Source organism: Excalfactoria chinensis, chromosome 22 (assembly GCF_039878825.1).
Source record: "Excalfactoria chinensis isolate bCotChi1 chromosome 22, bCotChi1.hap2, whole genome shotgun sequence".
Classification (NCBI taxonomy): domain Eukaryota; kingdom Metazoa; phylum Chordata; class Aves; order Galliformes; family Phasianidae; genus Excalfactoria; species Excalfactoria chinensis.
Window position 1 is genome coordinate 3,517,300 of NC_092846.1, and position 9,870 is coordinate 3,527,169.

At 46.6% G+C, this 9,870-nt stretch overlaps 1 protein-coding gene across 1 annotated transcript; it reads right to left on the bottom strand.

The window, feature by feature from the left end:
* Positions 1-11: 11 nt before the first annotated feature.
* On the bottom strand, positions 12-9,615 carry ZC3H12A (zinc finger CCCH-type containing 12A). The gene is made up of 6 exons (XM_072355447.1): positions 9,485-9,615; positions 8,784-9,353; positions 4,616-4,755; positions 3,765-3,999; positions 3,120-3,226; positions 12-3,020 (listed from the first exon to the last, which is right to left on the bottom strand). Exons 2-6 carry the CDS (start codon positions 9,308-9,310, stop codon positions 1,984-1,986), a joined length of 2,046 nt encoding a protein of 681 aa, XP_072211548.1. The 5' UTR covers positions 9,311-9,353; positions 9,485-9,615; the 3' UTR covers positions 12-1,983.
* Positions 9,616-9,870: the final 255 nt, after the last annotated feature.

The following is a 9,870-nucleotide window of genomic DNA, read 5'->3' on the forward strand; positions in this document are numbered from 1 at the left end:
GAGCCCAAGTTCAACTCAGCAGTATTTATTTATATAACACGAGTCCTTCCTTGGCCACGACTCCCACACAGTCCATAACCTACACACACCGCATCACGATACACAGAGTCCAGTAACACATCAGCTTTTTTTTATGAGCAGAAATGGTTGAGCCTTCTGACTATATATCAGCACTCTGCCAGGGCAACAAGACACACCACGCCAAGTAACGCAGTTGGCTGAGTCAAGGATAGCACTAATGAAAAGCAGCATCAAGCAGCAAGTTGTTGGACAATAACATTAAAAACCATTTCTTTCTCTTTTTTTTCCCCCTGTAATTTACAAATACGAGAAGTATCAGGTTACTTAAAAATTAAGAAGCATTTTGCTTACTAACATGAGACATTACTAATTTGTAATGCATCATCATTAACCAGGTATACAGGTTTCTGTGTCCCTGTGGTTTTTATGGCACATGGTGCCTGTTTGGGTAGGTCACTCCTTGGACAGAGGGAAGATCAGTAATAGACAAAACCGTTCCTCAGTTTTCCCACCGTATTCCACTCTTCCCTTGATGATCTGCCACTCGACAGCCTTGGTTTAACCACGAGATGGACGTACTTCAAAACAACCCAACACACAAAACACAGATACAATGTGCATCAACGAATCAACTGCTTCTGGCCTGCAGTGCAGGAAACATCCCCACACCGTAACACAGTGAAATTCCAGGACCAGAACCAATTACTACAGCAATTGTTGGTTTTTTTTTGCATATTTAAATTCTATTACAGTATCTACAATTAAAAATAAACAAACCCAAAGAACACAACTTGTCAGAGGAACAAGGGATGAAAGGGGAACGGCCTCACCAAGCATTGTCTCACTTCTACATTTCTGGATGCTCTTACAGTCTGACAAAGCTGAAGGGGATAGGAAGAGATCAGTGAGAAGGAAGAGGAAGCAACAGCTTTATGGGGAAAGGTATGAAGGAGTCCTCAGGAACAGTATTGGCTGTTCTACTGAATGCTCAAAGCTATTGCTGCCTGAAGACAAAAGGCACTGTATGATAAATCCTCTTTGTCAGTGTTACACAGATAGCCAAAGGCAGGATTCCAGGCGAGGACAAGGCTTTAGAGCAGCCTCAACAGCACGGCCATCCACATTCTGACAACTGCCTTTTCAAACAAGTGCCAAACACGGCTCACTTGCAGCTCTAGAGGAGCATCAGGTCTTCCTTCCTGTACTTCTAGGAGCTGAGCAGCTTGCTGAGCACTTGTGGTACATATATATATATATATCATAGAATTGCCTCACCTCAGGAAGGTGAGCTGAAGCAGGAGGGGTATCACTAAACAAGTGCACCAATAAAGTCAGATCTAAGACAGCTAGACCTGACTTCATGTTGGATTTATAATCCAATCTTCTCCACAGATCTCCATGGTACAATTTAGCAAAGAGGCCTTAGTGAAGAGCTAGGAACAGCCTTGACGATGCATTTCAGTCCTCAGAAATGAGCCTCACACAACTAGACACAGTATGTTTCACATACACGTTTCGATGCTTCACAACCCCCATAAAAACCTCCCCTCTGTATGCCTGCTAATATACCAAGCCAACACAAAGCTTGAGCTAATGGGAGGAATAAGGCCATATACAGTTTTGAACTGCAGGAATTTAGGGTGTGCCTAACTCACCATGTAAATCCCATAAGACCTGCTCTGAAACAGCAGTCTTTTCTCCCATCCAGCACCCAGATTCTCTTCAGCATCCTTTGAGGATGACGGGGACCATAACCTGCTCTCACATCTTTAAGAGGGACACTGTCATGACTAGACCAGGAATCACTGTGAGCATGCCACATCTGGTATCCAGCCTCCAGCTGGAGCCTGGGACTTGAAGGGAACAAGGAGGAGCCCTCAAAAGGCAGATGCCATCTACGGCAGCTACAGAGTGCAAACGCTGCCCACAAGCCTAGCATGCTGGCTACCCTTGGCATCTGCTTCATATACCTGGGTTCTGGGATTTATAGGTTAGTATCTCTGCAGCTAGCTTTTGGGGATCCAAAAGCTGAGGGAAACGGCTCATCACAGCATCAACTAAATGGGGATGGAATATGCCACACAGCTTGACGTGAACGTTGGCCCTCTCCTCTGCAAACTGATCAGAGACATTCCATTGGCAGGAGTCCCCATATGTTGGCCCTGGGGCCCTCTGCACTGAGTGAGGATCTCGCACGCTGGTGGATCTCACCTGGGGAGGAGGCAGCTGGTAGGGCTCAGACCAGTACTCACGAGAGTGAAGTGAAGGAAGAGAAGGAGCATTATACTCACTGGGGAGACTGTACTGCCCAGCATTAGCTGGATGGACAGGTACTCCGTAGCCTGAGAAAGAGTGAGGTGGCCCTGAGTGAGGTATCTCAGGGTTATACTGCAAGAAGCTAGCACCAGAGGCAGAAGATTTATGGGAACCATGCTTGTAAGAGACCAGACCATTTTGCTCTAAGCTGGGAGAGTGTGGGTAGACAGGTCTCTGCCTACCACAGGTGCAGACCGTCACCTGCTCAGCATGGGAGTGATCACAGTGACTGGTAGATCTGTAAGGCCACATGTCAGACATTTGGTTCTCCAGAGACCCAATGCCTGAGTCGAGATGCTCCTGAGAGATGTAAGACAGAGAGTCCATATGAGGATGCTGGTACCTTTCAGAGGACCTGTGGCTCCCACTGTTAGCAGGAACGCTGCCTGACACACAGCCTTTGATCTGAAGCGGAACATCATTGGGCTTTGTTTTATGTGTCAAGCTTTTCCTCTCTGCAGAGATCTTCTGCAAAGAGCTTTTATCACTCTCTGCGGGCACAGAGCACAAGAGCTCTGCCTGGGATCCTCTTTTGCCCTTTTTCTCCTCCTTGACAGCGCTGGTACTTCTGGTAGGAGACAATCTTGCATTGGCTCGGAGTTCATCAGCTAATGAGCGCTGGGGTTGATTGATCCTTTCAGGGTGGTAGAATTTACACTTAATTCCATAAGTACATTTCTTCCCTGCAAGGAAAAAGCATAAATAGCATGAAATGACACCTAAATGCATGAGTTACACTTGTATAGGGACTGAAGCTTTGATGTACAGAAGGCAAATCTTACCATAAGGGCACTGCTGCTTCTTGTGCTCTGGCACCACAGGTTTCTTTCTCAGAAAGTTATCCAAGCTGGGGCCATGTCGCCCTAATGGATCATCTGGAGGCATAAACCTAAAATAAAAGTTAAATAAAATAGAAATGTTAATCAGGAACAGCTCACTTTCTGGGCTCGGGGTTTCATTTCTTGTAGAAGTCTCCCATTTCACCACACATTAAATGTTATCTGAACACTAAAAAACTTTCCCATTTCACTGCAGTGACAGCTCGTCATCTGGTACAGACTGGCAAGAATTGCTTCTCTTCAGGCACAGAAGAGGTTTTGTGCTGTGCTGCTGACTAAAAGCAGTACTTGCTGCTAGGCCTACTAATGATAGCGTGAGGAAATCAAGCCCTAGAGCTTTCCCAGGAACTCCTCCAAAGCGGAGCTTCTAGCTGCAAACCACATGCAGTTATTGACTCCAATTCTTCATACCTTACTACAGTCAGGGAGGAGTTCTTCCTGCCTCTCTTCCTTCTACAGAGCTACCTATGGGATTATTTTCTTCCATACTCTACCACCCTCTTCCCTTTTCTGTGCCTCGCTTGCTCTTGCTTCAATAAAACAAGACTGCATGCTCACTTTTAAAGCAAAAGAACATCAGGAACATACTTGTCATTAACAAAGGAATACATCAGTAGACGCTCCTCAATGAATTTCTTCCACTCAGGACGTTCATTCTGCAGGTCCCGATAAGTATCATTAGAAACCACAATGCCATCAGACTCATGTGCCAGCTTCACAATGAATCGATCGTCATAGCAGACAACACGTTTACCCCCAACCCGTCTGGAAGGAGTGAAGACCAGAATCTTCTTCTTTTCCAGGTCACGGAGAATGTACTGATCTAGAACAAACATAACTGTCAACACATGTATACAAATGTGCACAGCCCAAAGGTCTTCAGGAACAGAAGGCTATTGAAACGCAGTGTGTCCCATCTACATAATCCCTTGCATACAAAGTGCTGATCTGCATTTAAGATCAGCATCTTTTATAGTGACACTCTATGTGCATAAGTTTCTTTTGAGTAGATCTACTTAGAAATCTCAGCAGCTCATAAGCTGAGAGCAAACTCCCTTCTATTTGAAGAAGTCTGACTGTACTCCTATTGAGGTTTTACTTCTAGCACATAGAAACTCTGTACTTTCTAGTGTCAAACATGTTAGTCAAATATAGCATAAAGGTGTTTCCCTGAAAGAATTCAAATGATGAAAGGCAAGTTAAGCAGAGTAGTGTTACATTCTTTGTTCTCCAAATTATTCCAACTGATCCAGGCAAGAACTTGCTTAAGGGAGAATTTAATGACTTTAAATCTCACTGGTCAGCACAGCTTATTGGATCTCTTACTACTCAGATCTTCCATTCATAAGTTAATTACTAACTACCCAGAACTTTGCAAGCTCATTAAGTAACAAAGCAGCAAGCCTGAAAAGCTGCTCTCTGCTTTCATATTTCCACACCTGTTATAAGTACATCTGGTCGTGGCTGCTCCTTCCTCCAAGATGGCACAAACACTGTGATATCCTTGTGTCCCCTGTCCCAAAACCACTGCACAGCCAGGAGGATACCTCTGCAGGAGAACACCTCTTTATTTCCGTGGCTGCAGTGAAGAAGAAAATAAAGGATTTCAATATTCAGGCAACATCAGTGAGGCAACAGATTAAGCAAACAGGTCCAGCAATTAAAACAACCCTTCGTGTCAGAGCAGTAAGAATCAGTCTTACACGCTGATCTCAAGAAGGAGCACTAAGTTTCACCGTTGCTTTTTGCACCTCAGTATACCAACAAACGGCCAAGTTCTCAGCGGGAAGAACAAAGCAGCTTCTTTGAAGCAGAGCCTTTTGCTTCAGCTCTTTATTTTTAGCCCTGAACACAATGTGATCTTGAACTTCCTTTGTCCTTTTCTGCTAGCTAGTGCCAGTGGCCAACCTCTGCCAGGGCAAACTGCACTTCCACACAGTGATTTGCTTACAAAGTTATTTCGATAACTAAGGGAAAACATGCCATTTTGTGCACTCTTACCCCCATGACATCAGCACAGAGGCAGGATGCTTCTTCATTATCCTACGGCCCAAAGAATCACTTGTTGATGTTCCATGCAAATAGCACATTTGCATGAAATATCAACGTTTTCCTTAATTGGTGCTAAATGTCATAAGAGCACTTGGCAGCTAAGGAACGAAGTTTAGCAACAGTGTCAGAAACCACCTACCAATATTAAAAGCTGCTTCATTATTCATTACTCCATATCAGTAAGCTTGCAGAACTTTCTAAGAGGAAACTACCAGCTCTGTTCTATCAGTGCCACTATTTACAGTGTTATCAGCTTTTCTGTTGATAACGGCTCTGGCAAACTTTCAATGTCTCTCTGTTGCAGCCTGATTTGTCATTATGGGGAATCTAAGCCTGCATTTTTGGAATGGCACCAACACATGTTTTATTATACTGAAGATAAGTGTTGTCAAGCCACAAGATTGAACAGCAAATGAGAGGGAACCGTGAGAAATGTTTGCAAATCTTCACTTTTGTGAGCAAAGTGTCTCGTGTGGACTTGAACAGGACACAGATTTATTGCTGTGCCTCTGGATACTTGTTTTAAACTCTATAGTCAAAGGCACCTTACAAACAGGCCCACAGCTCTGGGGCACAGCTGGGTCAGTACTGAAAACTGCACGCATGCTTAATCAAACACATCCTGTCTATTACAGAGGTACACCAGCTCCAAGACTCTTATTGCCCAGTGCATTATGTGAAACACAAAGCAAACACTACAGCTAGATACTGTCTGAATGCACATACAGGGCCTCACAAGTGAGCAACAGAAAGATGAATATAAGCACCGTGTAGAACAAGACAGCCTCCTATAGCACGTGGAATAGAGCAGGTTGTACACAGGCTTGTAGCAGGATAAGTGTTCTGTAATCAAAGATAACCCCAAATGTGGAGACTTGAGAGACAGTGGGTGAACACTTTATCCCTAAGCACAAGTGAGACAGTCCAAAAATCAAACCTGTACAAGCAAAGCTGAAGCACAGGTTACATGAAATGGCTGAAGCATCTTCATGCAACACCGGAGAGGGAAGGCAACCAGATGCCCCAGCACCTCATAAAACATAGTATTGCTGAGCTCATGCCCAGTTCTCAAGGCTGCAGCAAAGTCATAAGCTTAAGTGCTTAACCTGTACTAAGTTGCTGACACTTACATTTAAGCTTCTCCCCTTTCTGAAACACCAAACTTCTTAGGCCACAACACTTAAAAGCAGTATTAAAAGGAATGAAAACTAAGAGCTCTACATATTTTGGATAGAAATAAGCCTATTATCTTATTAATGGATTAAAAACATTCAAGATCTCCCAGGTCTAGGAATACATACTGCTGCTTCTCTATATAGCAATTATGAATCTAATATTATTTTCCAACTGACATCACAATGTGTTGTTCTATACCAAAGCAAGTTCACCAGGCTTCTTAAATATAACCCAGATTTGTTTCGCATACATAAAAAGCCACTTCCTAGCCAAATCAGGTTGGTGTTTTTCCCCCCACCCACCTCTACAGCAACCAAATCCAACAGTTTCTGTTTTCTAGAGGGCTTGAAAAGTCAAACCCAGCCAACCCTGCATGCTCTACTTCCAGCAAGCCACCTTTCTCTGTAACTATTAAGAGAACTGAAGATCTGTACCAGAAGAACTACACGTTTAACAAGAGAACTAACACCTAAAGAGACACTTATCTTCATTAAGAATGCCAAGTTACAGAAAGGTTTGCATTAACAATCACTAAAGATTACCTAGAACTCTGCCAATATCAGATTGCTTTCACTACAGACAGACACAGGTTAACATCCTCTGCTTACTTCTCATTTATGAGTCCCTGCTACCACCCTAGAGTGAACAGAAGGTAGCTAGCCAGGCTGATCTGATTTGGCAGCAGCCAAGAAAAAATTCCCTTAGAAGGAAGTAAAAGCTAATTTCCACTATGATTTGCATATGTTTGTCAAGAGCTGTTCAGGGAGGCCGCTGTACACACTGCAAATGAATCAGCAGGGAACATCACACACCATCAATACAGGAAGTTTCAGAATGGAATTCCCCTTCTAGCAAATTGCTTAAAAAAAAAAAGAAGCCAGACTGTGTTTCTCATGTCAAACTCTGTCCTCTTGCCACTCTCATTGCTGCCTGGTCTGCCTGAGTCACATTTGCTGTAATCTCTCCTGCACTTTATGGGGTAACTCTCATGGGTAAGAGGTTCCTCATTCAATCAATGCAACCAATGCTGTTGTATAAGCCTAGCTACTTAACTAAGGTAAACGTCACAAGCATCATAAAGCTCAGCTCCACGTCTCAAGTCACCACACAGCTGCTGAGCACAGGACTCTCCTAAGAGTCTAAAGTTAAACATTTCATCCTGTTGACAACAGAGTGGGGTTGTGGGGCATCACATTGGCATGGGGACTTGGAGGCTCTGTTAGCTGGTCACACAGCAGATCGTACCCAGTCTTTTCTCACTTCTATTCTTAGAACTGCCAGCCATGGCTCAGTGAAAACCACACCTGCAAACAAATCTCCATTCAGCACTTTCACCTTAGGAAGTCTACAGTGACATACACAACAGCTATGTGCACTCACTTTTAATAAGCAAACGTGTACACAAACGTGCATTACAAGACCCATTAAACTAAAACAGTAAAGAAGCTTGCTTCTTAACCACAGAGCCCAACTTCAAAACCTGGTGCGTTAACCTAATAGCACCCAGAGCCCATCTGTGTGCAGCTAGGGGTGATGGCAAGTAACTCTCACCATAAGGGGACAAAAAGCAAAGAGGAAAGGAGAATCAGTATGGACACTGAACTGAAAAGTATCCATTGCAAGGATACTAAGTGCTCCATGACTATTAGGATTCCTGTAACCCTAACAGGCAACTCCAGTGGCCTCCCTGTAGCGTCTAATAGAACCTGCTCTACCAACACCAGAACATCCAACATGATGAGCTGCAGCCCTGCCTTGATGTCACAGCTGTCAGAAGTGGCAGAATTGGCCACTCCAGACATTATTTAGTAGAGTCCCCTGTTCCAAACTTTAGCACAAAAATACAGCCAAAAACACCTGACTCCCAGTCTGGAGACTGGCCTCCAATGCCAGAGACAGGATCATATTAAAGCCTTTTTCTTATTAACCCCATAATTATGTATTGAGTAACTTAGTGCTACAGAAGTTTATATAGAACTATTAGGTAAGAAGACAAGGTATCTTCAGTTATCCTCTTCAGCAGCTACAGGAGGGGAGGAAACTTTGTTTCTCCATGAAGCACATCCGCTGCTGTCTGAATAGGCACTCTGACCACAGTAAGCGAGGGCAGAGACCACAGGCAGCAGGAGCCATCTGGGCTGTCACCCTCAAGAAATAACTACACACGCCGGTTATTATGTACATTGGAAAATATTACCAGCCACCACCAAAACATCCAGCTGTAGTTTCTTGTGAAAAACCCTGAACTTTTCAGACCCCATGCTGTTAGATCATGGCATGCCTCACAGCTACAGAGGTAAAAGAAAATCTCTACCTCACATGAGCACTTAAGGGTCACAAACTACCCCAGAAGGACCCGCTCTCAAGCCCCAGACACACCTCATCGCCACGTTGCTTCCATCAATAACAATGGGCTTCAGGTTATCACTCTCCTTCTCCTCCAGAGGTGGCACAGGTGCAGGGGTCTTGTTGGCAGCTCCTCCTCGAGGGACCAAAGGAGCCTCCTTGGTCTCCTGAGGGGTCTCTGCGGGGTCTCGCTCAGCTGGGCCATGCTTCACCAGCTCCCCAAGGACGGTGTTGGTATCAGCGTTCAGGCCAAGCTTCTGGAGTACAACATAGATCTCCTCGGAGGAGTAGCCCAGCTTGCGGAAGAAGTCCACCTTCAGCTGCATCTCGAGGCTGTCAGGGGGCTCCCTCGTGGGGCTCCCCACTGGTTCCATACCCAGCACGGCAGGTCCAACACCCTCCTCACAGCTCAGGGTCCGGCCCGGACTGAGGTAACCACTCTCACATGGATCTCTGGAGCTCATCCTCTCCTCCAGCCGACTGAACTGCTGTCTGAACACCGGGAACGCCTCACGCCAGCCGGGGCAGCCCAGCAGGGAGGACACGCTGCCCACGCTCATGGTTGCCCTCGGCTGTCTCCCGGCCTTCACTCGCACTCCAGACCTGTGGGCCAAAACGACGGCGTTATGGACGATGTGGCACGGCCCAGAGGGCCTCTCCCTCCCCCCACCCCGGAGCCCCCGGCCCCGCGTGGAACCCCCGGTCCGAAGCCAGCCAGCCATTCAGCCCCTTACCGGCCTCCCACCGCTCAAACACCGCAGCATCTCCATGGGGCCGAAGCGGGCCGGGCGGCGGCCCCGCTTTATACCGGGGCAGCGCTGCGCCAACGCGGAAGGGCAGAGCGGGCGAAGGCGGAGCGGAGGCCGCTTCCCGGTCCGCCCCGTGCCACGCCTGGCCGCGGCCCTGAGGCGGAGCGGGGCGAGGAGGCGGTGCGGCCTGTTGCGGCCCAACGTGCGGCCTAACGTGCGGCCTAACGCACGGCCCGGCCCGCGGCCTCGCGTGGGGCCCGCTGCGCCCCCGGGCCTCGCCGCTTCCCCCGGCCCCTTCGGTTCCCTTTGGTCTCTTTCCAGTCCCCGCCGAATGTCTCCTCGCAGAATAACCCCGGTGGGTGTAGAGGCAG

What these genes read in the sequence shown, in the direction of transcription:
- ZC3H12A (XM_072355447.1), bottom strand. Translation starts at nt 9,310, where the DNA reads ATGAGCGTGGGCAGCGTGTCCTCCCTGCTGGGCTGCCCCGGCTGGCGT. An exon ending in ACCAGATGTACTTATAACAG is followed by an intron (nt 4,000 to 4,615) that starts GTGTGGAAATAT and finishes TGTTTGTTCTAG; the next exon opens with ATCAGTACATTCTCCGTGAC. An exon ending in GAAGCAGCAGTGCCCTTATG is followed by an intron (nt 3,021 to 3,119) that starts GTAAGATTTGCC and finishes TTTTCCTTGCAG; the next exon opens with GGAAGAAATGTACTTATGGA.